The 25,729-nt window shown below is 39.4% G+C and overlaps 1 protein-coding gene across 4 annotated transcripts in view; it reads right to left on the bottom strand.

The window, feature by feature from the left end:
- The window catches only part of TRIM55 (tripartite motif containing 55), a 43,224-nt gene that overhangs the window by 1,072 nt on the left and 16,423 nt on the right, over positions 1–25,729 (bottom strand). The window contains exons 5-10 of one of the 4 annotated variants that reach the window (XM_030304178.1): positions 20,579–20,812; positions 20,211–20,233; positions 19,983–20,107; positions 18,442–18,710; positions 16,805–17,092; positions 15,410–15,497 (exon numbers count right to left, since the gene is read on the bottom strand). In XM_030304178.1, coding sequence (XP_030160038.1) covers positions 15,410–15,497; positions 16,805–17,092; positions 18,442–18,710; positions 19,983–20,107; positions 20,211–20,233; positions 20,579–20,812 — 1,027 coding nt within the window. The other 3 variants (XM_030304177.1, XM_030304176.2, XM_030304179.1) reach the window with 3 other exon arrangements.

A 25,729-nucleotide genomic window follows, 5' to 3' on the forward strand; every position in this document is an offset into this window, starting at 1 on the left:
GATCAATCTAACCGTGTAAGTGAAATTTATTTCTGTTGTTTTAAGCTTAAAAAATAACAATGAAATGGGGGACAATTATAAAGCAGTCTTGCTGAAATGCAATGTGATGTATAAACTCAAACTCCATACATTTAAAAGTACTCTGACAAACACAGTTCTTCCGAGAACTACTGAAGATGGGCTAATATATTCTGATGACTTCACTGGTAAAATTATCCCACTGGGTTAGAATGCCACTGATTTCAAAGCAATGAGGTAGGCACATGCATTCAACTCTGAAGCCCTGAGTGATTTTGTGAAGCTGCTACATGAATGGACACTAGCTGGCATGACAAAGCAGAACTTTGGTAAGTATAGTGTTTTGTTGCCACTTAAAATGGTTTTGAGTGAAAAATGAGTATTTTTCCTACACCTTCCCAGATTTTACCCTAAATATAAGTTTGGGGGTAACGTTTCAAGTTTAATGAATTTGTCCCAGGTCCTTGAGATTATCCTTCCCACTGCCATGTTGTTCGTCAATAGAAAGTTTCAAAGGGCCCGGGTGCCTGGGTGGCTCAGTCAGTTAAGTGTCCAACTTTGGCTCAGGTCAGGATCTCAAGGTTCCTGAGTTCAAGCTCCACATGGGACTCTGTGCTATTAGTACAGAGCCTGCTTCAGATCCTCTGTCCTCCCCTCCCCCCACTCTCTGTCCCTTCCCTGCTCTCTCTCTCTCAAAAATAAATAAACATTTTTTTTAAAAAAAGAAAGTTTAAAAGGGCCATGAAATCATATTAGATACAGTAGAATAAAACTTATGCATGTAGTTTTCCATGAAGGAATAGTTGACACGTCAAATGAAATTGGACTATTGAACAAAGGCTGCTATTATGTTATTAGATTCTGTTGGTAATAGGTTAGATACCTCAGTGTCCTTCAAGTTGATGTGGAGAAAACAACATCCAGACAGAATTCTGTGCCTATTTACGTACCTCAAACTCTTCTCTTCCCTACCGTAGTCACCTTACTCTAATCCTAAAAACAAAAAGCCCATACCAAACTAAAACAAAACCAATAAAAAACAACAACAACAACAACAAAAACCCAAACCAAATGATCTGGGCGTATCAATTGTTCTGTAAAAGATCAGATGATTTCTAAGCATCCTTTAGGTGTGAATACTGAATTTTGCCTAAACAGACCATCAGTGTTCATGTTGTAGCCTCTTTTCCTTGAAAGCAAGCCTGAATCTAGAGGAATCTTCCATGACAGCTGTTCTGAAATATCTAAAGGGCAAAACTAGTTGGGTAAGGTATTTTCTGTAGAGGGATATAATCTTCGCAAAACTTCTGGTAGCTAACAAACCATTTGGTACTGCTTTGGGATTTGTATGTATTTTTATACTTTTCTGTACTTGAGATTAAAATCTATCTTCCATTTAAATCGTTCTAGCTGTTACTACCTAACAACCTTCAAAACTTGGTATCACGTAGTTTGGTTTGTTGCTTTTACATCCCCATGTTTTCATGCAGTTAGTAGATTTTCCTCTAAACAATATGGACAGATGATGCCTATCAGAGAAGAAAGGCCAGTGTCAGAGTGGGTGCCAAAAGCAGAGATTTATCCTGAGTATTTTTAGATGATTACACCATCCCCTTGGTCTTGTTTATGTAAACTTGAGGACCCACCAACCATCTCAGCAAAGTTCTGTGCCAAGAGGTTTAGCCTGGTTTTGATTCCCAGACTAACCACTTCCTATCTGTATGACTTGGACAAGTCAGTCAACCTCTCTAAGCCCTTAGTGTTTTCTTTTGTAAAACAGAGATGAGACCCTATCTCACAAGGCTGTCGTAAGTACTGAATAAATAAATACACCCAAAGCACTTTGTACATACCTCACTTATATTAAGGGCTTTAAAAATGTGTTTCCTTCCTTCCTTCCTTCCTTCCCCCCCCCCCTTTCTTTCTTCCTTCCTCTCATCCTCCCTCCCTCCCTCCTTTCTTCCTTTTTTCTTACATTAGTAAAGAGCCTCCTCTACCATGCGGAATTGCCTGGGACTTCTTATGAGGAACTATACACAGCAGCAGTGACCCTCAGTAAGGAAAGACAATTATATTTGCAATGCTCATCTTTTCAGAATTGGATATTATTTATAGGATTTAATTCTTGTGGCATATTGTAATCATGATTACCTATGACCCTGTTGTGTATCTCCAAGTGGCCTAACACTATATATGGCTCTTTCCTAAAGGAAGAATGAATTAAAGATTTAGAAACCTTCTTTCTGTAAGTACAGCCCATTAAATCATAAGCAGACGTTTTTCCTATAGCCTTCTTCAAATGTAATTGTATATGTGTATTCCTTTAAATAGTTTTCCAAATGCTGGTTCTCCTCCATACAGGAAATGCTATTTCTTAGGAATATAGATGTTCTTTGAAGCCAAACAAAGGACAGAAAATGACAAGCACTGAACTTCCCTCTGCTTTTGAGCTTGTCCTGCACTTCAGTTTACTTTGAGATATATAAAAAGATGAAGAAATGATTATTAGTCTTATATTATTTCTAAATATTACACATTTTCCTGAGGTGACCCAACTTACAAGCATCATTTAACACTGGGCCATATCACTATGGGGCTTCAGATAATTTGAGAGATGAGTTTTAGTCATAAAAGCAGGAAGTGGAATAGGGAGGCAGCATTTTCCCCTGTCTCAACCATGAAATGCAATTTAGTCAAGATCCACAAAAGACTATAGAAGGAGAAGTCTTTGCTCAGGGAAAGACTATTTTTCTTAGATGAACTTGATTAAGAATGCTGGATATTCATGAACCCAACCTACTCAGAAACAGAATCTTGAATTTTTTCCCTGTTACTACCAAATGTTTTGTGAGAGAAAAAAAATTAATGTCAGATTATAGTATGAGGGTTTTACTCCATAGATGAGTAGGGTCATAGATGAGAGGTTCTTCCACCAAGAACTGCATAATGTGCTGGCACCATCCTTGACAAGTTAGGTCATCTAGAATCATTTCTTGTTGATGGGGATTAAGGAATATGCATTCTGTCAGAGGTTTGCAGACATCTGTCTTTGTGCACAGGACAGTTCCAGATTATGGACAGTGTTTACTTGGTCTGAACTGTGTGGCTGAGTGGTATTCTGACAAAAACTTCAATTAGTTGCAAACATTAAAAAATCAGGACCAAGGGTGCTTGGGTGGCTCAGCCTATTAAGCATCTGACTCTTGGTTTCATCTCAGGTCATGATCTCACAGTTTGTGAGTTCAAGTCCCATATCGGGCCATGCACTGACAGCACAGAGCCTGCTTGGGATTCTCTCTCTTATCTCTCTCTGTCCCTCCCCTGCTTATTCGTTCTCTCTCTCTCTCTCTCTCTCTCAAAATAAATAAATAAACATTTAAAAAGTCAGGAGCAAGGATGTAGAGAAATAGAAGCTCTTGTGCACTGTTGGTAGGAATGTAAAATGGTACAGCTGCTGTGGAAAACAGTGTGACAGTCCCTCAAAAAATTAAACATAGGATTACCATATGATCCAGCAATTCTTCCACTTTGGGGTGCACACCCAAAAGAGTTGAAAGCAGAGACACACAGATATTTGCACACCTATGTTCATAGAAGCAATATTCACAATGGCCAAGAGGTGGAAGGAAGCAACCCATGTGTTCATCAGTGGGTGAATGGATAAACAAAATGTGGCATTTGCATATAATAGAATATTATTCAGCTGAAAGGAAGGAAATTCTGACACATGGTACAACATGGATGAGCCTTGAGGCCATTATGCTAAGTGAAATAAGCCAGTCACAAAACAACAAATTCTTTGTGATTCCACTTACAGAATATAAGAAGTATCTAGAGTAGTCAAATTCGTGAGAACAGAAAGTAGAATGGAGGTTGCCAGGGGCTGGGGGAAGGGGGGCAATGGGGAGTTGTTTTTTAATGGGTACAAGAGTTTAAGTTTTGCAAGATGAAAAAATTCTGGAGATTGGTTGCATAGCAATGTGAATATACTGAACACTTGAATTGTATGCTTACAAATGGTTAGGATGGTAATTTTCATGTTATGTGAGTTTTAAATTAAAAATTAAAAAAAATAGGAGACTTCACATTAAAATCTGGATTTGCAGGTTCTCTTGATGAAGAAATGTAGCAATCCAGAACCTACATGGAGAGCTGAGCAGCCCTGTCCCTATAAATTGGGTATGCTCCCTCTATCTCCTGATTTCCATCATGCCCACCACTCCATTTTCCCTCCTCTGCTGCAAGGCTGGTTTCGGTGGCCATTTTTCATTTATAGTTGCTATGCTCAGAATTAAGAGGAAAGCAAACTATAGCTTGTATTTATGCTTTTATTAACATTTTTCTTTTACCTGGCTTGCTTTTTCATTAATGTTGCCTTTTTGGTCTCTATGGGCACACAAGCTTGTTGCCGTTAACCAAAGGGTAGGCTAGTTTTTAGTAGGAAAGTGTCAAAGAAAAGAGAGAAATGATCAATGGGGTCTTTGGCTTGATTTTTATGCTAAATGTAATGATTTGTTTTTTAAGCCAACATGCTTCTTTTGGCAAGATTCTTGACAATTAAAGCATGAAACTGCCTTTAGTGCTCAGTTGAAGCCAGATGTGTCCTTGGGCACATATAACTGGGTGCAGTTTCGAGAACATGCTCTTATTTTGGTGTGGGGGCAATACTAGCAGCCCCCTCTACTAAATGCATCCTGCACCACATGATTCACTGACTGAACAACACTAAACAGATGCTTTCCTGATATTCACTCTGGCACAAGTCTGGGTAGCCACGTTTAGGAGGGAAAATATTTTTTTAGCTGACCTAAAGTAAAAGAGTGAGCTCTTTGACCAGTAACCAATGCCCTCAGGCCTCCTCTAAGCTTCCCAGGGGTTCCATGAGGTGCCAGCATCTGCCTTTCCCCAAATGATCATTCTCTACTCCACCCATGATCCTGATCCGTTATCATTTACCTGCCTGTGTTCCAGTTCCTCAGCTTATCCAGGTGATAGTAATTTATCTGATAAACTGAATTACAGCTAAGACATTAATGGATGATGATGGCTTAATGTACACCCCTGCCACACATAGCATGGAAATGTCCATGTCTTATCCTGAGGGATAACTGTGGTGGACATGGGAGCCACTATGCCAGGCCATTGAAATGATATTGGGGGCAGTGAGGACATTTGTGTCCAGGCCTCCACACTGGGCTCCATTTGCTCTCTGCCACTGTGGATGCCAATCACAAATTCCACCTGACAGAAGGATCTGGTTATTACTACCTGTTAAATGCCAGTCTTTCTTGGCCAATTCAAGAAGACCCTTGCACATTTATAATTAAACTCATTTGCCTTAAAGGAATGTGGATAGAAGGGGTAAAACTAGACCTGAGGCTGCTGAATGGGCAACCACCCTGTCTCTACCCTGAACCTGCTAGGCTAGGTTAGAGGCTCAAAGCCAGATGCTAGAAACAGGTGTGAATAGGATTGCTGAGGTCATGCTTAGAGTGCTTATTCAGAAAGACTAAACTCAAGCACTGGCCTGCCCCCTACAAAGCATTCCTGAACCACAGGCCCTTGGATAGCTTAAACATTATGGATTCCAGCCTGGAAAAGAGAATGCAACCAAAAGCCTGAGCCAGGCAGCAGTGTCTGAAGAATAAGTGAGGCATGGTCTGTAATTCCCAGCTGAGGGTCTAAGCCCTGGAAGTTCTGCTGGGCAGGTTTTCCATTGTGGGCATTTCTTTCACAGGAATACAGACATTTCTGCTTTGTGATGGAGCAACTGGGATACATGAGGAAGCACAGAGCTGTGTAAATATAGCACACTCTCCATGAGTGCTAGAGGAAGAAGAAAAGAGGTTAGAAAGAAAACACCCACTGAAAAGCGTTTTTTTTGTTGCTGTTGGGAGTCTGCCACTGTATACACTAAGTAAAGAAATGAGGGGAGGGAATTGATTTGGGGGCTTCATTGTCACTAACTGCTTCCTTTTTGCTGAGGTAAGACCAGAAACCAGAGTAATTTCCTCAGGCCTATGAAACAAGAAGAAATTAACCTCACTCGCTTTTTCATAACCCAGAGTCAGATTCATGGTGTATACTGTTTGGTGTGTTTTGAAACATGGTTTAGGCATTGATGAGGTCAATGGATGGGGTGGGGAGCAGGAAGAAGCTAAAACATTGGTATCACAGCCTGGCACAAACTTAAAGCCAGCATTCTTCTCAGATATGGACCTGCCGATTATGTGTTCAATATAGAGTGTATGTTCTCACTCTTTCTGACAGAACTGAATTACAGAGAGCTGCTGGTTAGATCATTAATTCCTGCCTTGTGTTAGATAAATAGGCCAAACAGGCTGTCTTCAAAAGCAATGGGAGGTTGATAGTATTATTATGCCCAATTTATGGATGACAAATCTCAGGCTCAGGAAGGTTGAGGAACTTGCTCAAAGTAACTCTAACGAGAGAGCTGAGGGTTATTAATATAAATGACTACAAATCCAAAGAACAAAGCTAGAGCTGTTGAGCATGTGAGACTCAAGGGAGGGGCCAGCTCCACCCTTGGAAGTCAGACTGAGAGCCAGCAGTAGCACGGGTGCAACTAAGGGACTGGAGTGCTGTCACTGCAAGGGTCAGCCACAGTCCTGCAAGCAGTGGAGGCCTAGACACGTCCTCTCTCCGCCCCGTGAGGCTGTGCCGATGCGCCAAGAGTGGTCAGTCAAAGCAGGGGAGCCCTTCGTCGCACTATTTTTGCCTCAGTCATCAATCACCCCGGGGAAAGTGGGGATTCACTCACGTTTCCTAGATGCGGGCTTGGCGAACAGTATACTGCACATGCGCACTCTGTGCCATGGCGGAGGGCAGCGGATCACTGGGCCCTAAGCTCCAGCTGCTCTGTGACCTTGAGCAAGTCACTCCTCCTCTGTGGTCCTCCACTGTAAAATGTGCAAGTTTAACAATTCCTACTTTACAAGACTGTCCTGAGTTATTACTGAGAACCTCTGTGAAAGACTAAATGATAGAGTCATGTACACACATTGGTTACAGTCTTGCCACGCGGCATTGGTTTTTCAGATGCATTAACGATGGTGGATGGATTCCCTGCTTTGTGGGTTGCACTGGGGCAAAAGGCATTTTTCATGGAATCCACTGAGATATGTAAATAAAGACAGAAAAAATCCACAGGATGTACAACACTAACAAGGGTCTTAAGGTTAAATCCGAATAATAAACAGTTTTCAAACACAGGAAGCAAAACTCAACTAGCTGTGTCATAACAACTCCCCCAGAGAGCTCTCCCTGGTGCCTGCGTTACTGTTTTCATGGAATTGTGGAGCTGCAGGTACAGGTTGCCAGGGGGGATGAATTCATTACACTCCTCACAAACAATTTATATTACATTTTCCTCTTTAAAATGGATACATCCATTTTAGCTTCCTATTAAAGTAACCTTTACTAAGGATGCTATTTGATCCTGAGAAATACAGCCTACAGTTTTAGTGTAGGGTTTGTTTGGGGTTTTTTTGCCCTTCTAGAAAAGCCCCCAAATTGACAGTGATTAGAATGTCACTTTCCCAACAGGAAAAAAAAAGCCAGAGAAAGAATTGCGGTTGTAGGATACAAATGAAAAAGCATTAATAATGTTTATGTAATGGTCTCTCCTATAGCTTGCTCTCTCCTATAGTTTTTTATGTAAAATGACTGCATTTTATTATCATAACTTCTTATAATTGCTAGGTTTATTAAGTCCTGGATAGTGTTATGCAGTAAATTTAGGCCAGTCCTGAGCACTGATTAATTTTCTATTTTTACCAAGCTTAAATTCCAGCACAGTCAGGGCGCTAGTATATCAGCGATTTGTAAACTCGAATCTCCTAATTTGTAAAACACAAGCAGTCACTCTCAGCAGGGATTTCTGTTTGAAAATAATTTGACACCTTGAATCCCTCAATTAAATTGAGAGAACATAGTTAAATTTTCATTCATTTCAGTTTGTTTTGGAAAATTAAATAGATCATTTCAAAGAATACAGGACCTATAGTCACACTCATGGGAAATCATGTTCTTAGTCTCCTGCTTTATTTTTAAAAATGTTCTATAATACTTTGTGAGATTAATCTCACTCAGAAAAGCAGCTTTTCAGCCCTCTAGCCTCCAACATCTCTCACCTCTCAGTCTCAAGTGGCAAGTAGAGCTTGCCCCTGAAATCAGGATGAATGGTTTGATCTCAGAGGTCATTTGTGTGAAAATGATTTTATCTTTTGGCCTGTGATACCTATGGAGACCCAGGGCTCCACCTGGCTGCTTTTCTTTGGAACTCTAGCCTAGTGTTCATCCTGGTTTAGGAAAATATGAATATTTTCAAGGAGAGTGAATTTTGGGATGATGAGAAATTTGATAAGGTCTCAAATCGGGGGACACATGTATTGGTTTCTGAGAACCTAGGAAATAAACCCTTCAAGAAGGGAAAAGACTCTTTGCTAGCCGCTGCCTGTCTTTTTAACCATTTAAACCATAGATTTTTTTTCTTCACTCTTCTCTCTCTCTTTCTTCCTTCCTTCTCTCCTTTCCTATTTTTCTCCTTTCTCTCCATTTCTTTTCTTTTCCTTTCCTTTCCTTTCCTTTCCTTTTTTTCTCTCCTCTCCTTTCCTCTCCTCTTCTCTTTCCTTTCTTCCTTCCTTTCCCCTCCCCCATTCTCTCTCTCTCTCATGAAATGTTTTTTTTTTTTATTTTCCTCTGGGAGCACCTTTGTAACCTCATAGGACAACATTTATAGTGCCTGGGTTGGGAACTAAGATAGTATGGGCTGGTGTTCCTTGGTGACACTTTCCCACTGGCCTTGACTTCCACACATCCCTTTTGCTATTTTAGAGTAAAGAGCTCAAATGTGTAGGGGGCCAATGTGGTTCTGATGTTCTGTGAGCTCATGATACTCTACATATGAAGAATCTGGAAACACTTGTACCATGTACACCTGCTTGTTAACACTTGGCTTGGGAATCTTGGACTTCTTAGCAAGAAGACAGCTTGGTGCTGGAAGTCCTTGGCCCATGACAGGGTGGCCTCTGCAGTTCTATAAAATCTGGTTTAGGTAAGATAAGGAGTGACTTAGGGCATAAGTGTGTCATGAAAATATACAGAGACATTAGCTTATAGAGCAATTTATATCAGAACTAAAAATAGGGAACCACAGACCAGTGACGACTAGTCATTGAATCATTAAGCTCAGCTTAGTCACTTAAAATAATTAGGTACCTCAGCTATCTCAGCTCTTGCTATGCTTGGCCCCGGGCATGGCTAGGTGAGGAAGGGGAGACAGGATTGTTGGTTTTGGGCTATGAGGCCTTCCCCATTGCCAGACACTTGGAACATCTTAAAGATTATCAGCACCTTTCTCCTCCAGGCTCTCCCCACTTGCCTTCTAACTTTGCTAAGCTACTTTAAATGATAGTACATGTGTATAAGGACCTTCTTTATACCCATTAAAGCAGGTACACACACACACACACACACACACACACGAGATAGAAAAAGATTTTGTTTAACACTTATCTTGGGATATATTCTTTAAGAAAATGTAACAATGCTAAATGTGAATGCACCTAAACAAAACTTCAAAATGCATGAGGCAAAAGTGATAGAATTGCAAAGGTAAATAGACAAACCCACAGTTATAATCAGAGACCTCAAACTTCCTCTCTCAGTAATTGATGAAACAAGTCAACAGAAAATCAATAAGGATATCAGAGACTTGATCAACTGACCTAATTGACCTTTACAGAACATTTATCTAAACAAATACTATGTTTTCAAAAGTGCACTTGGAACATTCACCAAGATAGATCATATTCTGGGCCATAAAACCTTAAGCTTCTTAAATTTAAATCTTAAATTTAAAAGGACTGAGATCATATAAAGAGTATTGCCTCTACACAACAGTATCAATCCAGAAATCAAACAGAAGGATGTCTGGAAAAATCTCCAAATATCTAGAAAATAAACACTACTCATCTAAATAACTCATGGGTCAAAGAACAAATCCCAAGGTAAATTAGAAAACATTTTGAATTAAATGAAAATACAACATATCAATCTTGTGAGATGCAGCTAAAACAGTGATTAGAAGAAAATTTATAGCATTAAATGCTTGTATTAGAAAATAAGAAAGATTTCAAATCAATAACTTTTCACCCTAAGAAACTAGGAAGAGAAAATCAAATCGAAAGTAAGTATAAAGATGAAAATAATAAAGAGCAGAAATGAATGAAATAGAAAATAGATTTTAAAAAAAGTAGGGAAAACCAATAAAGCCAAATAAAACCAATAAAGCAGGGAACTTAAATTACCTGATTTAATTTTGTTTGTTTATTTATTTTTGAGAGAGAGTATGCAAGGAGGGGAGGAGCAGAGAGAGGGAGACACAGAATTGAAGCAGTCTCCAGGCTCTGAGCTGTCAGCATAGAGCTCAAACTCACAAACTGCGAGATCATGACCTGAGCTGAAGTTGGACACTTAACAGACTGAGCCACCCAGGCACCCCTTACATTACCCGATTTAGAGACTTCTATAAAGCTATAATAATCAAGACAGTGTGGTATTGGTAGAGAGACAAAGATACAGATTAATGGTTCAAAACAGATGGTCTACAAGTAGACCTGAGCATATATGGTCATTTGAATTTCTATGAATCATCAAGGTAGTTCACTGGGGAGAAAAGATAGCCTTTTTAATAAATAGTGCTGGAATAAACAAATATCTATATAGAAAATAAGCAAACAAGATCCAAAACCTTGATCCTTATCTCACAATACAAAAATTAACTTAAAATGATCTTAGACCTAAGAGCTGAAACTATAAAAATTCTAGAAGAAAATGTGAGAGAAAATCCTTGTGGTTTTTGAGTTAAACAAACATTTCTTAAAACACAAAGCATAAAGGGGAAAATGAAAAATTGAATTTTATCAAAACTAAAAATGCTTGTTCTTCAAAATACACTTAAGAACATGAAAAGGCAAGCCATAGACTGGGAGAAAATATTTGCAAAACATGTCTGATAAGGGAGTTTTATGCAAAATAACATAAAGAACTTCTACAACTCTCTAATAAGATAAGCAACCCAAAGAAAGTGGGCAAATACTTCATCAAAGAAAATATTAAACTGACTTAGAAGCACATGAAAAGATGCTAAGCATCATTAGTCATTGGGAAAATGGCAAATTAAAACTATGTACCATATATATCCATTAGAATGGCTACCAAGTAAAAGATTGACACAGTACCAACTGGGATGCAGGGAGGGGATTAACTGCAAAGGCATATGAGGGCACTTTGGGGAGAGATGGAAATATTCTACGTCTTAATGTGGTAGTGGCTATCTAAGGCTACATATTTGTCAAAAGCGATTGTACTGTGTAACACTTAAAATCAGTAAATTTTTAAACCACATATCTTCCATCTCTTCATACATGTATTGTTCTGTTACTTCCTGTATATCCTAATAATTTGCTATACTGGGCAGTGAGGGCTGTAAGTGCCTTTAGATGGACTTCAGAGTTGAACCATCATAGATTTTATGGAGTTTACAGCATCGAAGGGGATAAGTGCAGCTGTGGAAACACTCAGCCAAAGGGGTGCCTAGGAAGAGATTTAGAAAACAGTTTGGGAAATGGACATTTATATAAGAGCTTCAAGGCAAGACATATTTTGAGAAATGCACTGGGCTATTTCACTGAGAACTTGTTATTATTGTCACTCAGCATGGTTTGTGTCAGGCCTGACTCCATAACCCTCCCAATGAAAACATCCTGAAACAATTTATAAAGTTCTCAGTACTAAATTTCTCACTCTCTAATGTGTAAATAGATGAATCTTTTCATTGAGTAGTTGCTTCCTTTTCTCAGTGGGAAGATGAAAGTAAATAAAAGTAAATGCCCAGAGTCAGTGCAGAGAAGCGGCAGGATGGGAACCTAAGTCCTTTTTACTAACTTTAACTTCATTGATCTTTCCAGTGCCCGAGACTTAGCAGAATTTCTACCCAACTTGTTTGTCTGTTTTCAGGCTTGAGAAACGGAATGTGAAAAGTAGATATTCTATTCTTAAAAAAACAAATAGTTATAATATAGTAAAACTTTTAGGTTCTCTTATAATTGTAACTTCAGAGTCTGGTGAAATATATGAATTGTGGTTCTCTATAGAGACAGAAATCATAGAGATTTTAATGTGAAAGTCCCTATCTCCAAAGCAAGTGACTCTCACTGGGATGTGGTGGGGGGGGGAATGGGAGGTCCTGTGACCTTGATTGAGGCAGCTGCCAGGTTAATCCACCAAATAGGAAGACATTTCTCTGGAAAGTCTTGTGCCCTGAATAGCTCCCATTAAACAGCTTGGACAAATTCTTCCACACAAGGCTGCTAACCCTCATTAGGAAGGGAGGAAGGGGAACAGGGGGTATCTTTCACTGTTGCTGCTCCCACTTCTAGAAAAATCACACTGCCACATGTATTCCCGATAAAATACTTGATTGTCCTCGGGTATCGATGATGGGAGTGGTCCCTGTGTTAACACCCGGGTGTAATTTGCATGAAAGTTGTGTAGGAAGAGGAAGGGCAATGGAGGGAAGCAGGTTGGACCCAGAAATGGCCACAACAAGGCATGCCTGGGAGATGAGGCTCACAGAGACTGCTTTCCAAGGACAGCTGACCTGCTTTCTTCTCACCTTATTATTGCCCTGCTGTCTAAGATTGACTAGGGTGGGATGTCACTTTTGCAAAATAAATTTAAAAATTAACACATGAAGTAGATCAAATGTTATTTCCCCCAAACTCTTTTTGCATTGAGGGAGCATACAGCCTAGAAAGGTGGAGACTTAGAGGGCAATTTTGTAGTTCATGCACAGGGGCTTTGCACAATGTGACCTGTGACCTCTTTCACAGGGGTTCCTGGGAGAAATCTGATGTTAACAGGGCTCAAAGTGCATCCTGCAGAAGAATCTCTCTTCTGTGAGATTCAGTTTTTCCACAAGGCTGAACCCAAACCTTGTTGAGAAAAAAAAAAATTTTTTTTTCAAGAATGAAGGCAGGGAAGACAACAGTGCTCCTCTGATCCAACAAAAAGCAAAATCCCAGTTCGCCACTGGTGGAGACTGCTGATGTCTAGTTTTTGCCATGACCAGTTTCTAACACATAATCTGCCTATATGATTAGGTGAAGAGAGAAGGTAAACAGGTTAAAGTAGTGGGTGCCTGGGTGGTTCGGTGAGTTGAGCATCCGACTTCAGCTCAGGTCATGATCTCGCGGTTCGTGGGTTTGCGCCCTGCATCGGGCTCTGTGCTGACAGCTCAGAGCTCAGAGCCTGCTTCAGGTTCTGTGTCTCCCTCTCTCTTTGCCCCTTCCCCTCTAATGCTCTGTCTCTCTGTCTCTCAAAAATAAATAAACATTAAAATAAACAGGATAAAGTAGAGATTATATGGTATCAGAAATCACAGGCAGCAAAAGCAAGTGCAGGTTTCACTATGTGGATGGCTATGAAGAAAGCATGTGGGAACAGAACATTTGCCTTCTTAAAAGTTTGAAGGTGACTGAAGTGAGTTTACAAATCAGCAAGTGGGCCTGAGATGCTTCTGAGATTCTAAGGCAACATTATTCCCTGACATAATAAAGAAAGTTGAGACCATCAGTGAAATCAAGAACTTTTGTATCGCATCCTAAGTGTCCAGGGAACGACTAATGATAAAGTGTGAAATTCCAATAAGCTAACTTTGCATTGAACAAATACTAGTCTAGTGGGTTGGATTCTGAGGTGTTGAAAGTAAATCAGGCCGGCAAAAAATTCACAGAGGCCAGCAATATCTGATACTATGGTGAGATCTCTATCAACCTGTCCATATTCTTTGCAGTACTGAATGTCAATCACCCTACTCCACTGCTCTCCCATCTGCCTCACCCTTATCTTGCAGGCATGTGAATGTGAAGGTGCACAACATGGGCTCAGTGGATGGCAGACGAGAAGCATGACTCTCCCCCTGCAGCCTCTGAGACGCATTACAAAATGTATGGCAACAAAGCCCCAAACCTGAATTCTCAGAATGTAAACTGAACTCTTCAGACAATTATTCAGATCCACAATTATTCAGGATATTCCAATAAAATATGGAGTTTTCTTTCTCTCCATTTGCCCCACTGAGTCCATGGCCAATACTTCTACCCACTGATCTTCACTGCAAATAATGAGCAGACTATAAAGACACTAGGAACATTCTAGGGTACAAAGTGTCTGGCTATTAGACATTGGGGGCAGATCCTACTCACACATAGTTGCAGACATGACAGGGACCCATGGAGATCCTACTGTCATTGCTGAACAGACAGCTAATGAGGCAGAAAGGAGCTATGATGGGAGCTTCCAGAAGAGTCAATGTCAACGCAGGAAAAAGTCAATGAGCCAGAAATAGCTGAGGGCTTTCAGTACCAGTCACCCTGAATTGCTTTTGAGCTACAGGCACAGGGAGCTGGGCATCAGGTCCAGCAGGGTCATTTACTCAAAAGCATGTGAGGTTTGAATCTTTAAATATTGTTAAGCTGATAATATTCAAAAGGCTATTAAAAGAGTAAGATGTTCATCCCTAAGCAAATCTTATAACAGTAATTAAGAAAATGCTTGACTTTGAGAAAGGTGTCTCAAAAATAAAGGGTGTTGGCTTTATGACTCTTCTTTGATTCTCATTCCTTGTGTCTGGTAGATGAACATTGCTCCTTCTGCTTTTTATTCATTCAGAACTGACCTGGCTGAAATCCCCTTGATGTTGCTGCACCCAGGATATCTTTCAGAGATCTCTCTCAGGAAAGACTGTAGAGGTTTCAAAGAGACTGAGAAGTTACCTGGCCCACATTCCCACCAGTGCCAAGAATTTCCTATGTATCTTTGACAGGAGTCATCCGGCTGCCTCCTGGGTGCCTCTGATGTAAGCAAATGAAATGCGGTTTCTTAATCTGTGGAAACCCTGAATATTCCTGAACAAGTCCTTTGCTGGTCCTCCCTCTACTTTAAAAGCCGTGGATCCTCATGGCATTATTGACAACTTTTGAAACTGGCCTGTCCTAATGGCCATTTTGGAGGGTCCACTTATACTGGATTACTGAATAATTGCCCACTGAGTCTCTATTCTGAGTCAGGATTTGCCCCTCCATGCAGGTTTAGATAATGGAGCAATTACCCCTCCGGAAGTCACCTTGAGATGATTACATTGTAGAGAGTTTGAAGCCATTACTATTATCTAGAACTTGGTTCAAATTTTTAGATGGCTGAACCTCAAAGTTGGGGAGAAATTTATCTCTGAGCCTATAGAGTAGGGACATTATGGAAGAAACTATATGAGATGTTAGTTAAGGGAAAAGAAAATATTTCCTACCCATTAAAGTAAAAATCAAGCACTGAATCTGACGCCAGATGTAGTGAAGTATAAGAAAAGCCAAAAGTGCTAGGCAGATTGCTAACTCCTGTGAGAAAACAAGAAGAAAGCTTCACTGATATTATCACAAATAATATTTTTCAACATCATTTAGATGGATTTTGCATATTGGTTTGGAGCCCTATTATATGCTCCTATTATGGGGTATTTCACACGGTTTTCAGAAAACAGCTCTTCCTGACTCAACTTCCACTAAATAGATAAGAAAGTTAATTAACTTTCTAGAAATAAAATTCCCATAAATTTTCTAGAAAACATTATACTCCGTTTTTTAACCTAAAAACTACCTCAAGATGTTTCCTCATACCAATTATTTTTTGTCATTTTTCATTTGTGAAAATAAATATATGACACAAAAGCATGTTACTTTTAGTTTTCCAAACATAATTTCCTTTTATTATCTCATGAAATTAAGGTTTACTTGAGCAGATAGTCAAGACAATGAGTACTTTTCTGATTTTTGAAAATTGCTGTTTGTTGTTCATAATCACCTGATGACCCAGGAGCATGGAAACAGAGTATTTCTTTCACATCCCTTGTCTGAGCAACACTCACATCCACACATCATTTAAGAATGTTCATGGGTATGGAGCAACCATGAGCATCCTTCCTTGTAAAGAAATTGTAGAATATTTCTTCTGTGGAATCTTTGAGCCATGCAAACATTAGGAGTTTCTTAACTCCTTATAAGAAAAAGACATGGCCTTCAAAGTATATTATATTAAAAAAAAAAGTATTAAGTGACCCTTAAAACCCCAAAAGTAGGAAAACCTGTGCTTTTCTGCTCCCAGCAGCACATGTTTAGGAAGCACTGGTTTAATCAAGCAAGACTATCTTTGTCTAGCCATAGCCAACACACTCCCAGAATCCATGAATTAACCAGAGGTTATTTTCCAGAGCAGACTTAGAACTCCGTTCAAACGTGCTCCTTCAGGGTTGCTGGGAATGACACAAAAGCAGGTGATTAGTGTTTAGAAGCCCAAGGAGGACACAAAAGGCTGAGCAAGGGCAAGTGGCCTTTGCGAAGGGAAACCAGTCACTGCAGACAAAGCAGCTTTAAACTGCATGCTTAAGGGCCAGGCTTGCGTGGACCACCTCCCTGGGGAACCAGGTGTGAGGTCACCACATATGGGTAGAGTGAAGTCAATTTTTTTTTCTGTTTTGTTTTATAAGGCTTAAAAAACAAGCCAGAATTGGGGAATGAGTTGTTTCTGTGTTTTTCCCAAGGCCATGGTTTCTTTCTGCCCCTTTGGAAGCCCTTCTTTCTTGCTGTGATTCCAGCAGGACGCTAGATGGCAGGGGGAAGCATTCAGACACAAGAGCATCAACACTAACCTGAGAAGTAGCTGCTGGTGAACTAGTTTCCTTACCACTCACTGCTGCCCTCTCACTGGCTGCAGCTTCTGCCACTTCTGCCTTCTGCACATTCGAATCCTCAGAACCAGGAGGCCCTATGTGTCCCAGACTTTCGCTCCCTGGGGTGGAAGGTGGGTTGGTGGTGGCTTTCCGGGTTTGGCCTTTATACCAACTAGGGTAAAACAAGGGATCCGCAGTGTCCGTTGCTGCAGGGACTGGAGTTTCAGACTCTGTGGTCTGCTGAGAGCCAGTGGGCACAACCTCCCCCTTAATCAGGACAGATAAATTCAAAAGTAAAAAAAAAAAAAGAAGAAGAAGAAGAAAATGCAGTTGATTTTAGTTCCCTTTGGGTTTGAAAACTGTGAGCTCTCTGTGCAGTGTCTGATTTAACGCATGTTTTAGTTCATCCCACCCTCTGCAAGTGCTAAGGGAAGGAAAGATGATAGCACTCCTCTCTCTGGGCACCTGCATGTGCCTTCTCTTTTCTGGGCTTGTCCTTCCCTAGATGGCAGCCTGGGCAGAAAGACAGTGGATGACTAAAATGAAGGTTGCTTATAAAATATCAGATATAGGAGAAAGGTCAAATTATTGGCCACGATTAATTTTTTGACATTCTTGGTGGGCTCCCCAAACCTCTTTCCTAAAATCCCAGATTGGTCTTATTGATCAAATCCAAGTCTTGTTAAGTTACCACACCTCTTTCAAATTCAGTGCAATTTGATTTCAAGATTCTAGGAACCATTAACAGTATTTCAGCCTGGTTTCCTATGGAGACAGGGCATAGAATATAATTCTGTAATTCAGAGTTTCCCCTCTGAGGTTTTGTTTCTATAGATAATCTCAATCCATTTTGAAAGCAGGTGCAAAACCAGGATTCCTTTTTGATGAATCTACATTGTCCACAAACTCCATAGGTTGAGACCTCTCTGCTGAAGGTGCCATGAAGTCAGCACAAAGACTTGAAAACTGGACAGTGACATCTTAGAAGCTAAGAGTCAGCCAATCAGATACAGAATTTGGGATGAGTTATCTCCTAAGAAAATTTTAAAACAATTCTATTAACACATAATCTCATCAAATGACAGATACATAGAAAACTAGATGGCATTTGTTTGCCCACTTAATGAAAGATATGGTTATATTTCAGGGTAGGTGATAGGGACATAAACTAACATGGCTTCTCTGTTTACTTCCTTTTTTATCTACAGAAAATTCAAAGTTCTGAAGGGACATTCATTTTTATTTCTCACCTTAGATTATTTCTCTGTACTCCATCTCTGTATCCAGAGCAGACCCAATCTGCGTGACATGGCTGTGAACTAACATGTTATACACATACCCCTGCCCCATGCACACACAATTTCCAAAGATTGCCTCAGATTCTAGTGGGAAAATCGTGTTAAACTAGGTCTTGCCAACCAGTTATAATAACACCAAACCTGTTGAATCATCTAGAGGACTTTTCTCCCTGACACTGCCTGTGCTGAATTCTTTGGTCTTCCAGATAAAAATGTCTGGCCTTGTATGACCTTTCTCTTAAGGCAGAATAAATTGTTTAGCCTATTCAGCAAGGACACACCTGTGAATCCTGTAGGAAGGCATTTGTGAACAATTACCTGTGTCCCTGGGGCATCTGTGGCAGGTGGGAGGGCCGGAGGTGGCTCCGGGGAGGAAACTGGAAGCGCCCCTGGGGCAGCCTGGAGCTCTGAGGCCAGCTGAGAGGGCTCCGAGGCTTTCTCTGGACTTTCATCCTCTCCTGATGACTCTGTTCGAACATTTTCTACCTCTTCCACTTCTACTTGCTCTCTTTCTTCTTCTCCTCCTTCTTCTCCTTCTCCTCCTCCTTCTTCTTCTCCTTCTTCTTCTTCTTCTTCATCTTCATCTTCTGGTAAGGTAACGTGTTTTTAAAATCATTATAACTACCACTGCAGCTATGATATTAATTAATGGCCAGTACTTCCAGCCCAGATTAAGGTCAGGGCTAGGGAAATCTTCTCCATCAGATACTGGACTGTGGCCCAAGTATGTCATGCTGGGGCTTGTGCTTCTAGTTAAATGTGGGCAGGAGAAAATGATGATGGGCCCAATCATCACCATCCTCCTTGTTTCCCTCTCCAGTACAAAGTGCGTCTTCAGTACCACTGTGCAGAGCCTGGTCACATTTATATCATGCTCTGTCACATCTGCAAGCTCCTGGAGGACTGGGATTGTCACTAACGTATCTCTGCCAAATTAAATGGAAATGCAACTCTCTTCCCTATCTCAGAACGCATACATTACCCATGTCTTCTTTTACTTTCTTACCTCCTCTGTTCAGTGAACGCTGACTTTTGCCACAGTTTATGCCATGAGTCTTTTCCTAACACATTGATCTTAATATTCCCTCAGGCAATATTAAGGAGAGACAATATTAAGTAATTATTTTAGGAAGATTCATCTTGAAGATTTGCTTCTGAAGTTACATCTGTACACACTAATACAGCTTCATGGCATTATTAGAGGTCTAGCCAAGGAGTCTTGTGACCTAGATGGGCTAGGATGAATCAAGACAATCAAAGTTTTGATCAGCTCCAAGGTAATTGTCCTCTTTTTAATTACTTCATGAGGACAAATTTCTAGGAGGGTCTCTGGACCACATGGTAGGGGTGCATTCATAACTCATGAAATATAGCTGGTCACATAGAGCCAGTTTTATTTCCAGATTTTTTTTATTCTATGACTCATTACTATTCTTGCCCTCTGATGTTTGATTAAGTGGATGTGCTACAATATCTATCCAAATGTCATCTACATTTTATTTTTATCTCATCCTTAACCTTGCACTTCATGACACTTCACATCATTGTAGTCAATACCTTGTGTAGGGTTGATGTTGAGACATCATCATCACCATCAATTATTAAGTATTTGACTACCCAGAGTCAAATGCCCAGTAATGGCATTATAATAGGCACTGTGATGTTCAAAGCCAAATAAACACTGTCAACCAACTCTATGAATCTGTAATGAAATGGAGTTTCACATTGGATTATGATCCTTGTATAATTGTCGACATCCATTCTGGAGGTGATTCTGAATCCCCCTTCTCTCCTGCTGAATCCATCTGCAGCTTTCACACACCTGCAACTTTGGCCAAATGGTCACAAGAATAACAAACCTCTGTAAAAATCAATTTCGCGTATTATTTTTTCTTCTCTATTGAGGTTGACTGTGAAGTGGTTCATATTCTCATAACCATGTTCTATTTTCTCCATCTGAAATGCCTTCGATGCCTCAGAAATTCTGCAACAAAGACAAGTTGCCACTTTTTGTCACCATTTAACATTTGATAGCCTTGGGTAAAAATGAAAAGTATGCATTTTTCCATAAAATGAAAATTACTTACTTTTGTAACAGGGTTTTGGCATTCTGTGAAAGCAAACAAAAGACAGACCTACTTAAATTCTTTTCATCAAAGACTTTATTCTTTCCTCCGCTGACTCTGAAAATCTCAGAGCTTAGTTTCTAAATGCCATGAATAACTGCTGTTTTATACCGGAACCCTCTTATATTTAAGCGATATCATGGTCCCTTAAATATATGCTTATGAAATTGTTTAAACAGATGGAGACATGAACACATAATGAGCTTATAGTTTAGTTGGTAAAATAAATCAAAATGCTGTGTGCATAAAATAACAAAAATATGATGACAACTACTTCTCCAGCACCCACCTTCTTGGTTAGTTCCATCAGGTACTGAAAGAATACTTACCTGCAGAAACACTGCCATTTCTGGCTCATCCATGAACTGGATTCCTGATTCAACCAACTTTGACACATTTTCCAAGTGATCAGAATACTTTTTGATCAGAGCACGGACACGTTCCAGTTTCTCCTCTTGGGTTCGGGTAATGACTTGGGTCATTTCATTCTTCCTTTCCTCCAGGATGCCATACAGGTAATCAAACTTCTCACAAAGTTCCTGTTTCTGTTTTTTACAGCATTCCTGTTAGTTGAAGTTAGCTCATGTTAGAAAGTGTTTAAAAGAGTGTGTATTTGGAGAAATCACCTTGGGGTGCCTTGGTGGCTCAGTCGGTTAAGCAACTGCCTCTTGATTTTGGCTCAGGTCATGATCTCATGGTTCATGAGTTCGAGCCCTTTTGTTGGGCTCTGTGCTGATAGCACAGAGCCTGCTTGGGATTCTCTCTCTCCCTTTTTCTCTGCCCACCCTTCTCTCTCTCAAAAATAAATAAATATTTTTAAAAAATCACCTGGATACTTTGGGAGATAAATTTACTTATACAGTATATTTTTTCTTTTCCTTGAAGTTGTCCTTTGGGTATAGATTCCCATTGTGCTGATGTTTTGAAAATCTCACTTTGATACTCAGACAATCTAAAATCAACCAAATTGACTAAATGGACCAATGAATTTTCAATATGTTCTATGTAAATGGGGAATTTCATAGAAATTAAAACAGTTTTTTAAAAAAAATACATATATATTGGTTTTATATATATATATATATATAAGGTTACATATATATATATAAGGTTATATATATATATAAGGTTATATATATATAAAATATAAGGCTTATATTTTGCTTTAGAGTGAGTGTGTGTATATGTGTGTGTATAAGGAAAAACTATGGTACTTCCTGATTTGTACCCTTCAGTCTCTCTCTGCTCCACTTATACTGCTGCTGTTCTAGTTTCAATCTTCCCTTGGAGATTCGGAAGCTGCCCACCAGCCTCTGCATCTGGAATTCCCTCCTTCAAGCAAACTCATACACTACAAACAAATTCATTTTCCTGGAGTACATTTATCTGGGGAATAGTGTTTTTCTCTGACTAATCGTTGTCCAGAGAATAATATTTAAACTTCATAACTGGCTTTCCAGCTTCTCCATGACCTGGTTCCAACTTTCCTTCATAACATGGCACTGTTCTTCATCACATACCCTGTGTCCAGCAAAAACGAACCACTCACTTTCTTTGCTCATCATCATCCCTCTGTATAGAATGTTCTTTCCCAATTCATAGTTGCAAACTCTAAGTAATCTTAAAGACATGGTTGAAATACCACTTCTTCCATAAAACTGTCTTTGATCTCAATGACTGAATGCCGTCTTTTAATTCTTCTGAAATCCCATAATAGTTACCACTTATGCCATACACCTGTATTCACCTGGTCCTCTATTTATCCAATACTGTCTAAGACAGAGAAATATGGGATCTGGTCTTTGATTCCTGGAGAGAAAGGCTGTATGGGAATTCAAACTTGTGCATTTGCATTGTGTGCTGGAAGCACCTCCAGTACCATCTAGCTCCCTTCTCTCTGAGTCCATGTTTAAAACATCATTAACTTTCCAGATGGCCTGGTCATTGTCCTTTTGCTTTTTCAAGTTCCAGTAAGCTTGTTATGTATACATGCCAGTATCATTGGACCTAACCATCTGTGTGTCCAGGAACTTTATAGCTAACAGCAAGTTTTGAGACCTGATGATCCAACATAGCTTTCCTGTCTGGTGGGGGCTTCTTGGGAATGCAGCCAATTGATTTGACATCTCTGAACTTTGTGTAACCCTTATTACATGTTCTTTCATTTTAGTAAACATTGGTCTCTTAGATGTCAAGTATCACTTTCGTATAGTCTCTTTAAGGATAGAATCTGAGTCTCTCTGGGACACACACCACTTCGGACAATAGATGTTCAGTATATATTGTTGAACAGGTTTTTTAAAACTGTGTTTTTAAAAATGTGTTTCATTTCTCCACAATTTTTCTACTATTCTCAGAGTAAGGGAAAAAATGGGTAACCTAAAGCAAATTGTTGATTATGAAGATATTCCACAAATTAACAAGAAATAACACCCCTCACTCCACTGCCTCCTTTGGAACACAATTCTCATCACATTTTCTGACCAATAATAAAGCATGATGGAGACCCAATGATTCTAACCACTTTAATAGTAATTACTGGTTAATGCTATCATCCCGCATCCATTCATTCATTTAGCAATCGGTTCTTAAGCATGTCCTTTGTGTCAAGCACTATGCAAGGTTCTGGGGACCCAACAATGAACTAAAGCATAATTCCTGTTCTTAAGGAGCTCCGGTTCACTGAATGAGAAAGACTATGGGCCAATAATACAATAATAACCTAGTAGGCTGAATAATTTAAATATCTTAGAGCTTTATACCAGGTTTTATAGAAGTATGTGGATGGGGGCCATTCAAAGGGAGCTGGGGTGGGTGGGTGGCTCAGGAAAAGCTTCCTAGTGGAAGTAATGCCTGACTAAAGGAAGAGCAGGAACAGAGGAGGTTGGAGGAGGGGATGAAAATCCATGGAGCGCCTTGGCAGTTGTCAAAGTAATAGTACTAGGGTCCATACAGCATGTCCAGACATGGAAATTGCTGGGCTTGCCAAATTTGCGTCTATTTCCAGCCCTTTAGCATGAGATCTGGACTATTACGAGGCCTCAGAACTGAAGCCAATTAGTAGCTTCCCAATCAAACTTTCTTTCACTGGACTGCTTTCTGTTCTAAGCTTACAGGCAAACTTGAGCCCACTGCATTCCTGAAATATGTCTCTTTGACATTCAGAAGCTCTACTGTTTACTGCAAACATATGATGGTTTCTAGTTTATGAATTGTGCACTTGAAACATATATACTGAGTATTAAGATGTGATACTGGTACAATGTCTTTGTTTCTCAAACGTTTTCTTCTAAGCCAAATTATTTATGAGACTGATGTCATGTGTCATGGCTAGTGTTTGATTTAGTGGTTTAAGTGAAATAGCCACTTTATTTATACATTATTTTCAATTCCAAGTATTATTTTATTTACATTCTGGTTTTCTATTGATTTGTACTATATTGAATGTATCATTTTAATAGCATCTATTATTTACTTATTTACAGTATAGGAAATTCTATCCTATGCATGGCATATGCTTGATTATCATTATTATTATTATTATTATTATTATATGACTACATGCTGTATAAAGCACTTATAATATTACATGACATATTATAGGTACTATATCAGTGCTTATTAAATTTAGATCCAATTTTCCTTGATTTGAGGGAGGGGTCAACTTGGCAGAGAAGTAGGGGGATGCATACTTCCCAGGTCTCTCAAAGAAGTGCTGAAGCCAATTTTCCTTGATTTGAATTATTTAATTGTGGAACTTTGAAGCTGCATGGAATATCAGAAGTAACCTGCTCCAAACCAATCATTTCACTCATGTGGAAACTGAAACCCAGCAGAGTTAAATCACTTTCTCAAGGCATTCTGCCATTTATTGTTAGTTCCTGGCCTATAGCCAAAGACTTTGAACTCCTGGGTCATTGTTACTCCTACCACACCTTGCTGTGAAATACTTGAAAGTAACTTGAAAAAAATTTTATGTGAAGTACTATGAACTGAATATATGTCTTTTAACAAATCTACTCTGTAGTAAGTAGGTTTTTAAAGATGAGAAAACTCCAATTGTTTCAGAATTATATTCATTAGTTCATTCTTTCAGCAAAATTCACTAATTACTATGTACCAGGCATTAGAAGATCTGAAAACCTGCCGTAGTTTCCCAGTGTTCATAAGAAGGGTAGAAAAATTATTATATTTTCTAATCTCTAGTTTAAAAAAAACCCTAACTTCTTTTTTTTCTTCATTAGTGTGCCTTTAGTATAATTCTGTGCAAAATATGCTAAGAGTCAGACAAATTGGTTTCTGAAATAGAGAAAGTATGCTTCTTTCTTGGAATTAAGAAACTAGTACTTACAGACTTTTAGAAATGAACTTGAGATGTTCAGGTTAACCTAATGTCAGATTAAAATGAGAAATAATTCCCTGAAATTAAAATTCTTCTATTTTTTTTATTCTCTCTGAGGTAGTAGCAATACATGAAGACTAAGGTGGGCACCCTTCCATCTTTCTGGACTACAAGACCTTCAAAATGCTGTGAAGGTCAGTTAACAACAAACGCCTCAGCTTATCAACTCCCCCCTCCGAGGTAATTAGGGAACAAGTATATGCTATGAAAGAAAAATATGCTCTTAGAGGCCAGCTCACTAGTGAGTGATTACTCTGAATTTCAGTACCTACTGTGCCTTTGTAAATGTGGACCTGAAATGCTTTCAACAGTGACTTTCCAGTAACCTGAAAAATGGAATGGGAAAAACGTGGACTTCTGCATTATCAAAATGTCTGCAGGTAGCACACTTTAAAGGATGACTGTTACCTGCAAAAGTGTGATAGCAACCGTCTTTATCTCTTCTCCACAAAAACTTCCTCACCTCAAAGATTTCTTTTTGCTTTTAATGTTCTATTTTACTTATTTCAGTAAAAAGGCTGGGTTAAAAAAAAGTCTTCAGTAAAAATTCTTGGCTCTGTACCTTCTCCCTCCCCCAACGTCTCTGGATAGTAATTGAATCAAGATACATACTTTTTAAACTTTCAAGTTTATGTTTTCAAATATTCTCCATTTTCTTCCTTTTGATATCTGTGGTTCCTATGTCCTGTGTGTGTGTGTGTGTGTGTACACATGCACATGTGTATGCATGCATACCTGGGTGAGTGTGTTTAGCAACTGAAGTAACTTCCATCATGAATGCCCTAGGCATTGGCCTCCAAGCATATTCTGATGCATAGCCTCCAGCTGCAACATGACCTACCTCCTGGGTCTGCCAGGACAGTTATATGTATTGGCTTCTTAGAAGAACAAAATAAAAGTTGTCCGTGATCCTTGAATGAAAATAAAATCCATCCCATCTCTAAGGTGAACCCAGTATGGATGCAATATACCAAAAAGGGGTGATTTTATAAAGGGAAAACTATACTGCCCATATTAAAAAGGCAAAATGATGACAGGTAGAATATCTGTTTCTAACCAATGTCATAATATTTGGCTA

Source organism: Lynx canadensis, chromosome F2 (assembly GCF_007474595.2).
Source record: "Lynx canadensis isolate LIC74 chromosome F2, mLynCan4.pri.v2, whole genome shotgun sequence".
NCBI lineage: Eukaryota > Metazoa > Chordata > Mammalia > Carnivora > Felidae > Lynx > Lynx canadensis.